The sequence below is a fragment of the Amblyraja radiata genome, chromosome 21 (assembly GCF_010909765.2).
Source record: "Amblyraja radiata isolate CabotCenter1 chromosome 21, sAmbRad1.1.pri, whole genome shotgun sequence".
Classification (NCBI taxonomy): domain Eukaryota; kingdom Metazoa; phylum Chordata; class Chondrichthyes; order Rajiformes; family Rajidae; genus Amblyraja; species Amblyraja radiata.
In genome coordinates, this window is record NC_045976.1 from 41,244,644 (window position 1) to 41,259,955 (window position 15,312).

A 15,312-nucleotide genomic window follows, 5' to 3' on the forward strand; every position below is an offset into this window, starting at 1 on the left:
ACCTAGCTGAGGCGTGGAGTACGCGGGGACCACTCTCGAGCATGAAGGAGAGTTACGAAGACCTCCTACGACCTCGTGTCGACCGTGCTGCGAGTATGAGTCGAGGGCAAACTCGCCAGATCTCTCGGATTAGGTCGCCCAATTGTGACAGGCCCTTCAAACCAATTCTCTTTCCTCAAATATAAAAAAAACAGGGACATAACGCTGGTCAGGCCGCATTTGGAATATTGTGAGCAGTTTTGGGCCCAATATCTGAGGAAGGATGTGCCGATTGTTGCCAACTTTCTCACTCCCAAATAAGGGACAAACAGTCAAAATACGGGACAAATTCCCGACGGCAATTCGTTGACCGACTGGGCCGTGTCTGGGTGAATGATGAGTTGGCCCCGGGTGCTGGACTGCACACAAAGCCCAGCCGGCGGGCCAGCTGAGGAGTTTTGGCCCGGGGGCCGCGCGCAAAGTCCGGCGCCCCGTCCAACTCATGAACCGATGATCGGCCGTGAGAAGGAGGGGCGGTGGTGGTGTCGGCGGTAAGTGAAGGTCCGAAGGTCGGACAGCTGGCCGGGCTGCCGACCGAACGACGGGGCCACGGGCGAGGCGCTGCTGCTGCTGCTGCTGCTGCACTCCATGGGCTGCACTACGTCGGGACGGGGGACAGTCCCCTCGACTCGAGTGGTAGCGGTCAAATACGGGACAAGGGCGGTCCTGTACGGGACAAACCAATTTAGCCCAATATACGGGATGTCCCGGCTAATACGGGACAGTTGGCAACCCGAGATGTGCTGGCTCTAGAGAGGGTCCAGAGGAGGTTTACGAGAATGATCCCAGGAATGAGTAGGTTAGTATATGATGAGTGTTTGTCGGCACTGGGCCTGTACTCGCTGGAGTTTAGAAGGATGAGGGGAGAATTCATTGAAACATACTGAATAGTGAAAGGCCTGGATAGAGTGGATGTGGAGAGGATGTTTCCACTGGTGGGAGAGTCTAGGACCAGAGGTCACAGCCTCAGAATTAAAAGACGTTCCTTTAGGAAGGAGATGAGGAGGAATTTCTTAAGTCAGAGGGTGGTGAATCTGTGGAATTCATTGCCGCAGGCGGCTGTGGAGGCCAAGTCGATGGATATCTTTAAAGGGGAGATTGACAGATTCTTGATCAGTACGGGTGTCAGGTGTAAAGGGGAGAAAGCAGGAGAATGGGGTTGGGAGGGAAAGATAGATCAGCCATGATTGGATGGGGGAGTAGACTCGATGGGCCGAATGGCCTAATTCAGCTCCCGGAACTAATCAACATGAGGTTGACTCTTTGCTGCCCTCCAGTGGCCGAGTAGAGATGGATAACAAATAAATATCAGCGGTAGAATGGAGGCAAAAGGAACCGCAGATGCTGGAATATTGTGCAAAACGCAAAGTGCAGGAGGAACTTAAGTCAAGAATGTGGTACCGGAGGCAGATACGATAGTGGTGCTTAAGAGACTTTTGGAAAGGCACGTGGACATGCAGAGGGAGACTTTAGTCAGCAAGAGGAACATAGCAGGGCCTACCTTGCATGGAAACATAGAAACATAGAAAATAGGTGCAGGAGTAGGCCATTCGGCCCTTCGAGCCTGCACCGCCATTCAATATGATCATGGTTGATCATCCAACTCAGTACCTGCCTTCTCTCCATACCCCCTGATCCCTTTAGCCACAAGGGCCACATCTAACTCCCTCTTAAATATAGCCACTGAACTGGCCTCAACTACCTTCTGTGGCAGAGAATTCCAGAGATTCACCACCCTCTGTGTGAAAAATGTTTTTCTCATCTCGGCCCTAAAAGACTTCCTCCTTATCCTTAAACTGTGACCCCTTGTTCTGGACTTCCCCAACATCGGGAACAATCTTCCTGCATCCAGCCTGTCCAACCTCTTAATAATTTTGTATGTTTCTATAAGATCCCCCCTCAATCTTCTAAATGCTAGCGAGTATATGGAAGCTCTCAGAGGGCCATGTGTGTGTGTTTTTAAATAATTGAAGATGGGATTTTAAACAGAATGCTCCTCCTTACAATCTGTGCATTAATGCAGAATTTCAATGGGGGCCTCAAAGCGCAACAGTACAAATTTAAACACACTTGACGTGTCTCCTATCAGCCAGAGAACAGTCGGTGCCCCATTGACTTCCATCAAGTGGTGGCTAAGGAATATTATCATCGCTCTGAAGTGCTGCAAGCCAGTTTCCAAGTAAATGGGTATTCAGTGGAGGGATTTATAAATGATAATGGAACTATCTTATCCAAAAGCTTTTGGTAAATATTAAGGAGCTTTGAATTTTTTCACAGTCATGACCCCTTCCTTCCCCCTCCTCTCTCTCCCCGTCCCCCACAACCAAGTGCGCATACATTTAGTTCAGTTTAGTTTAGTTTAGAGATACAGCGCGGAAACAGGCCCTTCGGCCCACCGGGTCCGCGCCGACCAGCGATCCCCGCACACACTAACACTATCCTACGCCCACTAGGGGCAATTTTTACATTTATACCAAAGCCAATTAACCTACAAACCCGCACGTCTTTGGAGTGTGGGAGGAAACCGGAGATCGCGGTGAAAATCCACGCCGTTCACGGGGAGAACGTGCAAACTCCGCACAGACAGCACCTGTAGTCGGGATCGAACCCGGGTCTCTGGCGCTGTGAGGCAGCAACTCTACCGCTGCACCACTGCGCGGACCCGAACGTGTGGTAGTGTGAAGACCTGCGCTAACTTCCCAATACACGGGGTTACATTTCATACTAGCAGCTGGGGAATTTGAAAAACAATGAATTAAGTGAATCTGTGATAGCCATCATCAATGTTAACTCATTTTTTATTGTATGAACCAGCTGTTCTGGTACTTTTTCTTCTTTATTAATTTTTCAGAATGTGGTCCTGATCAGACCAGTATTTATTTATTGTTCAGATATTGGGCACTGTTTACCTCTGTTATACAAGTCAACAAGTTATAGGAGTAGAATAAGGCCATTCGGCCCATCGAGTCCACTCCGCCATTCAATCATGGCTGATCTCAGCCTCCTAATCCAATTTTTCCAAGGTAGATCAGCCATAATCATAGTGAGAGGCTGGGTAGTCTTGAGGGGCTGAGTGGCCTACACCTGCTCCAATTTCACAAGTTATAGGAGTCAAATTATGCCATTCGGCCCGTCGAATCTGTCATTCAATCATGGCTGATCTCCGCCTCCTAATCCCATTTTCCTGCCTTCTCCCCCATAACCCTTGACACCCATTCTAATCAAGAATTTGTCTCTCTCTGCCTTAAAAATATCCACTGACTTGGCCTCCAGAGCCGTCTGTGGCAATGAGTTCCACAGATTAACTACCGTCTGACTAAAGAAGTTCCTCCTCACCTCCTTCCTCCTTTAATTCTGAGGCTGTGACCTCAGGTCCTGGACTCTCCAACCAGTGGAAACATCCTCTCCACATCCACTCTATCTCTGCCTTTCATTATTGTGTAAGTTTCAACAGGTAGGACACAGTTCGATAATGCCTGTTTCCAGAAGACAAATTGGACAGAAACATGACGAATTAATTTGGGAACACAATTTGTGTTTCACAAATTTGTTACAATGGAGATTTGATTAGGAACTAGAGAACCATATCCTTGGAAATTGACAAGCGGAAAAAAAGTTGGCCGGGAATAAAAGAGTACTGGAAAAAAAACTTTACATGTAACCTCCCCGCAGTAATTACAGAGTCAGAAACACATTTGTAGGATGGGAATGCCCGACACTAATGGGGCTGTCCCACTTACGGGATTTTTTCGGCGACTGCCGGCACCCGTCATAGGTCGTTGCAGGTCGCCGAAAATGTTCAACATGTTGAAAATCCAGCGGCGACCAGAACAAGGTACGACTCTTTGGGCGACTGAGGAGACGACTCACGACCGTACAGGCTTCACCCCCGCGACATGTCGCCTGTACGGTCGTGAGTCGTCTCCTCAGTCGCCCAAAGAGTCGTAGCGTCATTCTGGTCGCCGCTGGATTTTCAACACTTTCAACAGGGTGAAAATTCTCGCCAACCTGCAACGAACAATGACGGGTGCCGGCAGTCGCCGAAAAAGTGGCGTAAGAAGGGGCAGACCCATAAAGGAGAGAGCTATGAGGTGAAAGGGGCAAAGCATAACAGAAAAGTGAAATACCTTTTAGTCAGAGGATGGTGAATCTGTGGAATCCATGTATCGGGTGGCACTGTAGCACATCGGTAGAGTTGCTGCCTTACATCGGCAGAGACCCGGTTTCGATCCCGACTACGGGTGCTGTCTGTATGGAGTTTCTACGTTCTCCCCATGACCTGCGTGGATTTTCACCGGGATCTCCGGATTCCTCCCACACCCCAAAGACGAACAGTTTTGTAGATTAATTGGCTAGAGGCAGGAAACATGTTCCCGATGTTGGGGGAGTCCAGAACTAGGGGCCACAGTTTAAGAATAAGGAGTAAGCTATTTTGAATGGAGACGAGGAAACGCTTTTTCTCACAGAGAGTGGTGAGTCTGTGGAATTCTCTGCCTCAGAGGGCGATGGAGGCCGGTTCTCTGGATACTTTCAAGAGAGAGTTAGATAGGGCTCTTAAAAATAACGGAGTCAGGGGATATGGGGAGAAGGCAGGAACGGGGTACAGATTGGGGATGATCAGCCATGATCACATTGAATGGCGGTGCTGGCTCGAAGGGCCGAATGGCCTACTCCTGCACCTATTGTCTATTGTCAATCATCTATGTCTGCCCACAAGGACGTTCTTCACCGCGGCTGCTAGCAGTGCTGAGGATCCCAGGCTAACGTTGCCTCAGAGACAGCCGCCACTTGGCAGTGTTGCCAATAACGAGGCTTAGCTCAATTCAAGCGGAGATTGTGTTGTCTACAGATGCAAACCAGAACTCAGCCACAAGTTGAAATCAGTTCAGTCAGACCAACATCGGCCAACAGGGCACCAGATGAGACCCAAGTCATGGAGTCATGGACCCTTTGTGTAAAAAATGTTGCCCCTCATATCACTATTAAATCTTTCCCCCCCTCACCTTAAACCTATATCCTCCAGCTCTCAATCCCCCTACCCTGCATAAAGGACTCTGTGCTTCTACCTGATCTATTCATCCAGTGATACAGCATGAAAACATGCCTTTCGGTCCAACTTGCCCACACCGGCCAACATGCCCCATCTACTCTAGTCCTACCTGCCTGCATTTGGCCCATTTCCCTCTAAACCTGTCCTATCCATGTACCTGTCTAAATGTTTCTTAAACATTGCGATAATCCCGGCCTCAACTACCTCCTCTGGCAGCTCTTTCCACACACCCACCACCCTCTGTGTGAAAAAGTTACCCCGCAGGGGAGGAGAGGGGGGGAGGGGGGGAGAGAGAGGGGGGGAGAGAGAGGGGGGGGAGAGAGAGGGGGGGGAGAGAGAGAGGGGGGGAGAGAGGGGGGGAGAGAGGGGGGGAGAGGGAGGGAAAGGGGAGAGAGGGAGAGAGGGAGAGAGGGAGAGAGAGAGGGAGAGAGAGAGAGGGGGGAGAGGGGGAGAGGGGGAGGGAGAGAGGGGGAGGGGAGAGGGAGGGGGAGAGAGGGAGAGGAGAGATCGAGGGGGGGGGGGGTGGAGAGCGAGGGGGGGGAGAGAGGGGGCAGTCACGGTGGCACAGCGGTAGAGTTGCTGCCTTCCAGCAAAAAAATGCAGCGCCAGGGACCCGGGTTCAATCCCGACTACTGGTGCTGTCTGTACGGAGTTTGCAAGTTCTCCCCGTGACCTGGGTGGGTTTTCTCCGAGATATTCCGTTTCCTCCCACACTCCAAAGACGTGCAGGTTTGTAGGTTGACAAAAGTGCTGGAGAAACTCAGCGGGTGCAAAGTTTCAGCGGCAGAAAGTTTCTCCAGCACTTTTGTCAACCTTCAATTTTCCAGCATCTGCAGTTCCTTCTTCAACAGGTTTGTAGGTTAACTGGCTTGACATTTTATTTTTTTTAAAGCAATATTGTCCAAGTTGGCGATATGCAGAGTGTACTGCCCTGCCGACTACAACATTCAGAGGGTTGAGAAGGAGAGAGCTGGGAGCAGGCGAGGTTATGCCAAGATCCAGCCCAGCCCAGAGCTAGTGTGTTGTACACAGCGCTGCCGGACCTCGCTCACGCCGGTCAGTCTCAGACCGCGGGCCACCTCCACACAGCTGAACATGGGCGCTCTCCTCTTACTGGCGACCTACTACCTGACCCTTGGGACTGGAGGTGCTCACGCCGACATGGACTATAACGCGATCTCCCTGCCTCAACCTGTAAGTTACTATCAGCCACTCGCAAAAAAAAAAAAGTTTGGTAGTTCTTACAACTTTGTCTGAAGTCCCCACTAATCGATACTTGAATCCCAACCGCGTTAGAAACTAATAAACCGAACCCTTGCCGGGAAACACAACGTGTAAACGGGGAAGTTAGACACAAAATGCTGGAGTAACTCAGCGGGACAGACAGCGGCATCTCTGGAGAGAAGGGAATAGGCGACGTTTTGGGTCGAGACCCTTCTTCAGAAACCAGGGGACTTTGGACAAACGCTCAACTTATTAGTTTGTCCAACTTGTTTTCCATTGGATTTTTAGTTGATTTTTCATGGATATTGGATCTACTGTAATGATTTAATGATCCGATTGAAACATATAAGATTGTTATTTGTTCTAAGATCTTATAGAAACGTACAAAATTCTTAAGGGGCTGGACAGGCTAGATGCGGGAAGATTATTCCCGATGTTGGGGAAGTCCAGAACAAGGGGTCACAGTTTAAGGATAAGGGGGAAATCTTTTAGGACCGAGATGAGAAAAATATTTTTCACACAGAGAGTGGTGAATCCCTGGAATGTAGTTGAGGCCAGTTCATTGGCTATATTTAAGAGGGAGTTAGATGTGGCCCTTGTGGCTAAAGGGATCAGGGGGTATGGAGAGAAGGCAGGTACAGGTTACTGAGTTGGATGATCAGCCATGATCATATTGAATGGCAGTGCAGGCTCGAAGGGCCGAATGGCCTACTCCTGCACCTATTTTCTATGTTTCTATGTTTCTATGTTAAGGGCTTGGATACGCTAGAGACAGGAAACACGTTCCAGATGTTGGGGGAGTCCAGAACCAGGGACCACAGTTTAAGAATAAGGGGTAAGCCATCTGAGAATTATCTGCCTCAGCGGGCGGTGGAGGCAGGTTCTCTGGATACTTTCAAGAGAGAGCTAGATAGGGCTCTTTAAGATAGCGGAGTCAGGGGATATGGGGAGAAGGCAGGAACTGATTGGGGATGATCAGCCATGATCACATTGAATGGTGGTGCTGGCTCGAAGGGCCGAATGGCCTACTCCTGCAGCTATTGTCCATTGTCTATCTGCTGATTTAATGTATTTGCTGTTTTGGCACCAACTCGAAAATTGAATTGAACGATGAAACTGATACAAGGATTACATGACAACAGATTGCAATGCTCTTGGTAGACAAAAGTGCTGGAGAAACTCAGCGGGTGCAGTAGCATCTATGGAGCGAAGGAAATGGGCAACGTTTCGGGACGAAACGTTGCCTATTTCCTTCGCTCCATAGATGCTGCTGCACCCGCTGAGTTTCTCCAGCATTTTTGTCTACCTTCGATTTTCCAGCATCTGCAGTTCCTTCTTAAACACTTTGCAATGCTCCTTGATTTTTTTCCTCTCCCTCTCTCTCTCTATCTCAGGAAGGCCAGCAACGTCCAGCAAGACAGGCGATTATTTTGCCCAGACCGGTAAGTCCCGTGTTAGTTTCTCGACCCATTTTACACAGAGGGTCAACAAATCTGATCTCGATGTTAGTGGGGTTATTTTGGGAACGGCTTCGGTTTTTGAACCAGCCCTGAGGGTTTAAGGCGTTTGCGACCTTCGCCCTTGTAGGTCGAGCACCTGACCCCTCAATCCTGACTCCCCGCACCATCTTTGAAACGACAAAATAACTCCAAAAGATGAATTTTTTTTAAAAAACAGTCACAGAGTGATACAGCGTGGAAACAGGTCCTCCGGCCCGACTTGCCCACACCGGCCAACATGTCCCAGCTACACCAAGTTCATAAGGTCAGAAGTGAATGGAGCAGAATTAGGCTATTCGGCCCATCGGGTCTACTCCGCCATTCAATCATGGCTGATCTATCTCTCCCTCTCAGCCCCATTGTCCTGCCTTCTCCCTGTAGACAATAGACAATAGGTGCAGGAGTAGGCTATTCGGCCCTTCGAGTCAATATGATCATGGCTGATCATCCCCAATCAGTACCCCGTTCCTGCCTTCTCCCCATGTCCCCTGACTCCGCTATTTTTAAGAGCCCTATCTAGCTCTCTCTTGAAAGTATCCAGAGAACCGGCCTCCACCGCCCTCTGAGGCAGAGAATTCCACAGACTCACAACTCTCTGTGAGAAAAAGTGTTTCCTCGTCTCCGTTCTAAATGGCTTACCCCTTATTCTTAAACTGTGTGGCCCCTGGTTCTGGACTCCCCCAACATCGGGAACATGTTTCCTGCCTCTAGCGTGTCCTAACCCTTAATAATCTTATATGTTTCAATAAGATTCCCTCTCATCCTTCTAAATTCCAGTGAATACAAGGCCACTCTTTCCAATGCTGTTAATTACCCTGTCCCACGGTGCGAGTTCATTCCAAGAGCTCTCCCAAGTTTAAAAACAAATCAAACTCGTGGTAAGCACGGAGAATGAACGTAGCAGGTAGGTCGGAGCTCGGGGACGTCTCTTAGCGGCTCGTAACGCTAACGGCAGGTACTCGGGAAGACTCGCTAACGGCAGGTACTCGGGAAGACTCGTGAAGATTTTTCAACATGTTGAAAAATGTCCACGAGAGCCCCAAGTACCGACGAGCGGCCATTACCGTAAATCTCCGAGTTCGAATCAGGGCAAACTCGGGAGAACTCTTGGAATGAACTCGTACCGTGGGACAGAGCTTTAAGGGTCCCGCCATTAATTGTATACTTTCTCCTTTCATTTGCCCTCCCAAAGTGCGACTCAGACTGTAACTGAAGGCAATGGATCGGACAGTGGGCAATATCGAACTTGTGTGTATGGGTACTCGATGGGCAGACAGACTCTGTGGGTTCATTGTCTTGGTGTAAACTAAACTAGACTACTATCCACGCGTTTTTCGGGATTGTATCACCCTCCTTTCCCGACGTTGCTTTCTTTCCTTGCAGGACAGTAAACCTCACATGACGGACTTCATCGTCAAATCCACCATCTTCTCTCGCTACGCGTTCACGGCCGTTTCATGTACCATGGTCAACCGCGCTCTGCGGGCCAAAGATGCCGTCTTCAAGATGCAGTTCCCAGCCTCTGCCTTCATCTCCAACTTCACCATGTAGGTATTAAACTGATTCATGAGTCCACGAGCCGTGGGAGCAGAATTAGGCCATTCGGCCCATTGAGATATAGTCATAGATAGAACCATAGAGTGTGGAAACAGGCCCTTCAGCCCAACCTGCCCACACAGGGCCAACATGTCCCAGCTACACTAGTCCCACTTGCCTGCGCTTGGTCCATATCCCTCCAAACCTGTCCTATCCATGTAGACACAAAATGCTGGAGTAACCCGAAACGTCACCTATTCCTTCGCTCCATAGTTTCTCCAGCAATTTTGTCTACCTTCGATTTTCCCGCATCTGCAGTTGAACACTGACTGACGTCTGTTGTTATTTAATGATAATGTGTAGGAATGAAATGCAGACAGGCACAAAATGCTGGAGTAACTCAGCAGGACAGGCAGCATCTCTGGAGAGAAGGAATGGGTGACGTTTTGGGTCAAGAACCTTCTTCAGACTGAGGGACTGAAGGGTCACAAATTAGTTTAGTTTAGCGATACAGCGCGGAAACAGGCCCTTCGGCCCAGCGAGCCCGTGCCGACCAGCGATCCCCGCACACTAACACTATCCCACACACACCAGGGACAATTTTATATTTACGCCAAGCCATTGTACCAACAAACCCGCACGTCTTTGGAGTGTGGGAGGAAACCGAAGATCCCGGAGAAAACCCACGCAGGTCACGGGGAGAACGTACAAACTCCGTACAGACAGCGCCCGTAGTCAGGATGGAACCCGGGTCTCTGGCGCTGTGAGGCAGCAGCTCTACCCGCTGCACCACCGTGACTGCCTATTTAATGATTGTCTGACCTCTGCTTTCGTTTTCTCCCCAGGATTATTGGCAATAAAGTGCATCAGAGCGAAGTTTCAGGAAAAGCAATGAAATCGAAAGGGAAAGAATATTCTGGGAAAAATGGGTAGGTGATCAACTCCTTATACAATGGTTCAAAGGTTCTTTGTTGTCACATGTGCCTTGGTACCGTGGAATTCCGATGTTTGCAAACAGCTCAGTAAAAATCTTACCATATCGAAGCTCAATCAAACTTAAGTATAAGAGTGTAGGAATAGACTTTAGATTTTAGATTATTTTTGTAAACTGAAGGTTAATTTGACATCGGTAAAAATTCCCGGAATGCCGGGACTGTCATATGCTGAGAGAATGGAGCGGCTGGGCTTGTACACTCTGGAGTTTAGAAGGATGAGAGGATATCTTATTGAAACATATAAGATTGTTAAGCGTTTGGACACGCTAGAGGCAGGAAACATGTTCCCAATGTTGGGGGAGTCCAGAACCAGGGGCCACAGTTCAAGAATAAGGGGTAGGCCATTTAGAACGGAGACGAGGAAACACTTTTTCACACAGAGAGTTGTGAGTCTGTGGAATTCTCTGCCTCAGAGGGCGGTGGAGGCAGGTTCTCTGGATACTTTCAAGAGAGAGCTAGATAGGGCTCTTAAAGATAGCGGAGTCAGGGGATATGGGGCGAAGGCAGGAACGGGGTACTGATTGTGGATGATCAGCCATGATCACAATGAAACATAGAAACATAGAAACATAGAAATTAGGTGCAGGAGTAGGCCATTCGGCCCTTCGAGCCTGCACGCCATTCAATATGATCATGGCTGATCATCCAACTCAGTATCCCGTACCCGCCTTCTCTCCATACCCTCTGATCCCCTTAGCCACAAGGGCCACATCTAACTCCCTCTTAAAAATAGCCAATGAACTGGCCTCGACTACCCTCTGTGGCAGGGAGTTCCAGAGATTCACCACTCTCTGTGTGAAAAAAGTTCTTCTCATCTCGGTTTTAAAGGATTTCCCCATTATCCTTAAGCTGTGACCCCTTGTCCTGGACTTCCCCAACATCGGGAGCAATCTTCCTGCATCTAGCCTGTCCAACCCCTTAAGAATTTTGTAAGTTTCTATAAGATCCCCTCTCAATCTCCTAAATTCTAGAGAGTATAAACCAAGTCTATCCAGTCTTTCTTCATAAGACAGTCCTGACATCCCAGGGATCAGTCTGGTGAACCTTCTCTGCACTCCCTCTATGGCAATAATGTCCTTCCTCAGATTTGGAGACCAAAACTGTACGCAATACTCCAGGTGTGGTCTCACCCAGACCCTGTACAACTGCAGTAGAACCTCCCTGCTCCTATACTCAAATCCTTTTGCTATGAAAGCTAACATACCATTCGCTTTCTTCACTGCCTGCTGCACCTGCATGCCCACTTTCAATGACTGGTGTACCATGACACCCAGGTCTCGCTGCATCTCCCCTTTTCCTAGTCGGCCACCATTTAGATAATAGTCTGCTTTCCTGTTTTTGCCACCAAAATGGATAACCTCACATTTATCCACATTATACTGCATCTGCCAAACATTTGCCCACTCACCCAGCCTATCCAAGTCACCTTGCAGTCTCCTAGCATCCTCCTCACAGCTAACACTGCCCCCCAGCTTAGTGTCATCCGCAAACTTGGAGATATTGCCTTCAATTCCCTCATCCAGATCATTAATATATATTGTAAATAGCTGGGGTCCCAGCACTGAGCCTTGCGGTACCCCACTAGTCACTGCCTGCCATTGTGAAAAGGACCCGTTTACTCCTACTCTTTGCTTCCTGTTTGCCAGCCAGTTCTCTATCCACATCAATACTGAACCCCCAATGCCGTGTGCTTTAAGTTTGTAAACTAATCTCTTATGTGGGACCTTGTCGAAAGCCTTCTGGAAGTCCAGATACACCACATCCACTGGTTCTCCCCTATCCACGCTACTAGTTACATCCTCGAAAAATTCTATAAGATTCGTCAGACATGATTTACCTTTTGTCCATGCTGACTTTGTCCAATGATTTCACCACTTTCCAAATGTGCTGCTATCCCATCTTTAATAACTGACTCTAGCAGTTTCCCCACTACCGATGTTAGACTAACTGGTCTGTAATTCCCCGTTTTCTCTCTCCCTCCCTTCTTAAAAAGTGGGGTTACGTTTGCTACCCGCCAATCCTCAGGAACTACTCCAGAATCTAAAGAGTTTTGAAAGATTATTACTAATGCATCCACTATTTCTGGAGCTACTTCCTTAAGTACTCTGGGATGCAGCCTATCTGGCCCTGGGGATTTATCGGACTTTAATCCATTTAATTTACCCAACACCACTTCCCGGCTAACCTGGATTTCACTCAATTCCTCCAACTCCTTTGACCCGCGGTCCCCTGCTATTTCCGGCAGATTATTTATGTCTTCCTTAGTGAAGACGGAACCAAAGTAGTTATTCAATTGGTCCGCCATATCCTTGTTCCCCATGATCAACTCACCCGTTTCTGACTGCAAGGGACCTACATTTGTTTTAACTAATCTCTTTCTTTTCACATAATGAATGTCGGTGCTGGCTCGAAGGGCCGAATGGCCTACTCCTGCACCTATTGTCTATTGTCTATAGTGTGGTGTTAATGGGCAGAAGAGCCTGTTTATATGCAGCATCACTAAACTAAACTAAACTACATAACAAGAGCCATCATTCCTAAAGAATGCTCCGTTCCTTTTTTATATATTTTTTCCTCATTCCCATCAGAATTACACAGATTTTTTCTCTCTCAAATTACACGTCTGTAACGGCATAGCTGCAAGAAAAAAGATGTGTTCAATTGCCTCTCGCACACGGCTAGAACAGCTGCCATTGAATGTTCGCCCACTGAATGTTTCAAACCGTTGGAAATCTCAACTCCCCAAAGTAAGTTTGTCACACCCTGGCCTCAGCTACAAACCAGTAGATAAATTCCACGCACTTTAGTTTAATAATAATAATAATGGATGGGATTTATATAGCGCCTTTCTAATACTCAAGGCGCTTTACATCGCATTATTCATTCACTCCTCAGTCACACTCGGTGGTGGTAAGCTACTTCTGTAGCCACAGCTGCCCTGGGGCAGACTGACGGAAGCGTGGCTGCCAATCTGCGCCTACGGCCCCGTCCGACCACCACCAATCACTCACACACATTCACACACATTCACACACAGGACACAACGACAGTATGCACTCCAAGCGGGATTCGAACCGGCTACCTTCCGGTCGCCAGCCGAACACTTAGCCCATTGTGCCATCTGTCGTCCCAGTTTAGAGTTTAGAGTTTAGTTTAGAGATACAGCGCGGAAACAGACCCTTCGGCCCACCGAGTCCGCGCCGGCCAGCCATCACATTAGTTCTATCCCACACACTAGGAACAATTTACAGGGGCCAATTAACCAACAAACCTGTACGTCTTTGGAACGCTTCACCGGTTCCTCGCTCCCCTCCATTGAGTCTGTCCAAAGCAAGCGTTGTCTGCGGAGGGCGCTCAGCATCGTCAAGGACTGCTCTCACCCCAACCACAGACTGTTTACCCTCCTACCATCCGGGAGGCGCTACAGGTCTCTCCGTTGCCGGACGGATTCTTCCCTGTGGCTGTTACACTATTTAACTCTGCACCTTGGTGATTGCCAGTCACCCCCCCCCCCCCACCAGACACTCCTTCTCCCAGAAAAATTGCACTACTACTACTGTTTGTACGTATATATATTTTACTGTTCATTATTCGATGTTCGCTCTTCTAGGGAGATGCTAACTGCATTTCGTTGTCTCTGTACTGTACACTGCACAATGCCAATAAAGATTGAATCTGAATCTGAATCTGATGCACGTTCTCCCTGGGACTGCGTGGGTTTTCTCCGGGAGCTCCGGCTTCCTCCCACACTCCAAAGACGTGCAGGGAAATTGTCCCTAGTGTGTAGGATAGTGCTAGTGTACAGGGCGATCGCAGGTGGGCACGGACTCGGTGGGCTGTAAGGCCTCTTTCCACACTGTATCTCCGAGGTCTAAAGTCTAAAGCTCTGGTTAGTCTTCAGTCTGAAGAAAGTCCCAAACCGAAATGTTGTCTGGCCATCCCCCTCCACAAATGCTACCTGACCACACTAATTAGGTGGGGGTAGACTTGATGGGACGAATGGCCTAATTCTGCTTCTATCACTCAGAGAATGTTTCCTCTGGTGGGAGAGTCTAGGACCAGAGGTCATAACTTCGGATTAAAAGGACATTTCTTTAGGAAGGAGATGAGGAGCAATTTCAGATTTTTACTCTGGGTGGATCGAGTGGATGTGGAGAGGATGGGAGAATCTAGGTAAAGAAAGAGGGCATAGCCTCCGGATTAAAGGATGTTTCTTTAGGAAGGAGATGAGGAGGAATTTCTTTAGTCAGAGGGTGGTGAATCTGTGGAATTCATTGTCACGGACGGCTGTGGAGGCCGACAATTGATATATTTAAGGTGGAGATAGATAGACGTGTAGGAAAGAACTGCAGATACTGGTTCAGATCGAAGTTAGACACAAAATGCTGGAGTAACTCAGCGACTCAGGCAGCATCTCTGGAGAGAAGGAATGGGTGACGTTTCAGGTCGAGACCCTTCTCAGAGACAGATAGATTTTTGATTAGTACGGGTGACAGGGGTTATGGGGAGAAGGCTGGAAAATTGAGTTAGGAGGGAGAGATAGATCAGCCATGATTGAATGGTGGAGTAGACTTGATGGGCCGAATGGCCTAATTCTGCTCCTATCGCTGAAAGAGAATGTTTCCAGTGGTGTGAGAGTCTAGGACCAGAGGTCATAGCCTCAGAATAAAGGAATGACAATAGACAATAGGTGCAGGAGTAGGCCATTCGGCCCTTCGAGCCAGCACCGCCATTCAATGTGATCACGGCTGATCATCCCCAATCAATACCCCATTCCTGCCTTCTCCCCATATCCCCTGACTCCGCTATTTTTAAGAGCTCTATCTAGCTCTCTCTTGAAAGCATCCAGAGAACCGGCCTCCACCGCCCTCTGAGGCAGAGAATTCCACAGACTCGCCACTCTCTGTGAGAAAAGGTTTTTCCTCGTCTCCGTTCTAAATGGCTTACTCCTTATTCTTAAACTGTGGCC

At 48.6% G+C, this 15,312-nt stretch overlaps 1 protein-coding gene across 1 annotated transcript in view; it reads left to right on the forward strand.

Moving 5' to 3' along the window:
* Positions 1–6,038: 6,038 nt before the first annotated feature.
* The window catches only part of itih5 (inter-alpha-trypsin inhibitor heavy chain 5), a 33,571-nt gene continuing 24,297 nt past the window's right edge, over positions 6,039–15,312 (forward strand). The window contains 4 exon segments of the mRNA XM_033040154.1: positions 6,039–6,283; positions 7,708–7,755; positions 9,196–9,359; positions 10,194–10,277. Coding sequence (XP_032896045.1) covers positions 6,185–6,283; positions 7,708–7,755; positions 9,196–9,359; positions 10,194–10,277 — 395 coding nt within the window. The 5' untranslated portion in view covers positions 6,039–6,184.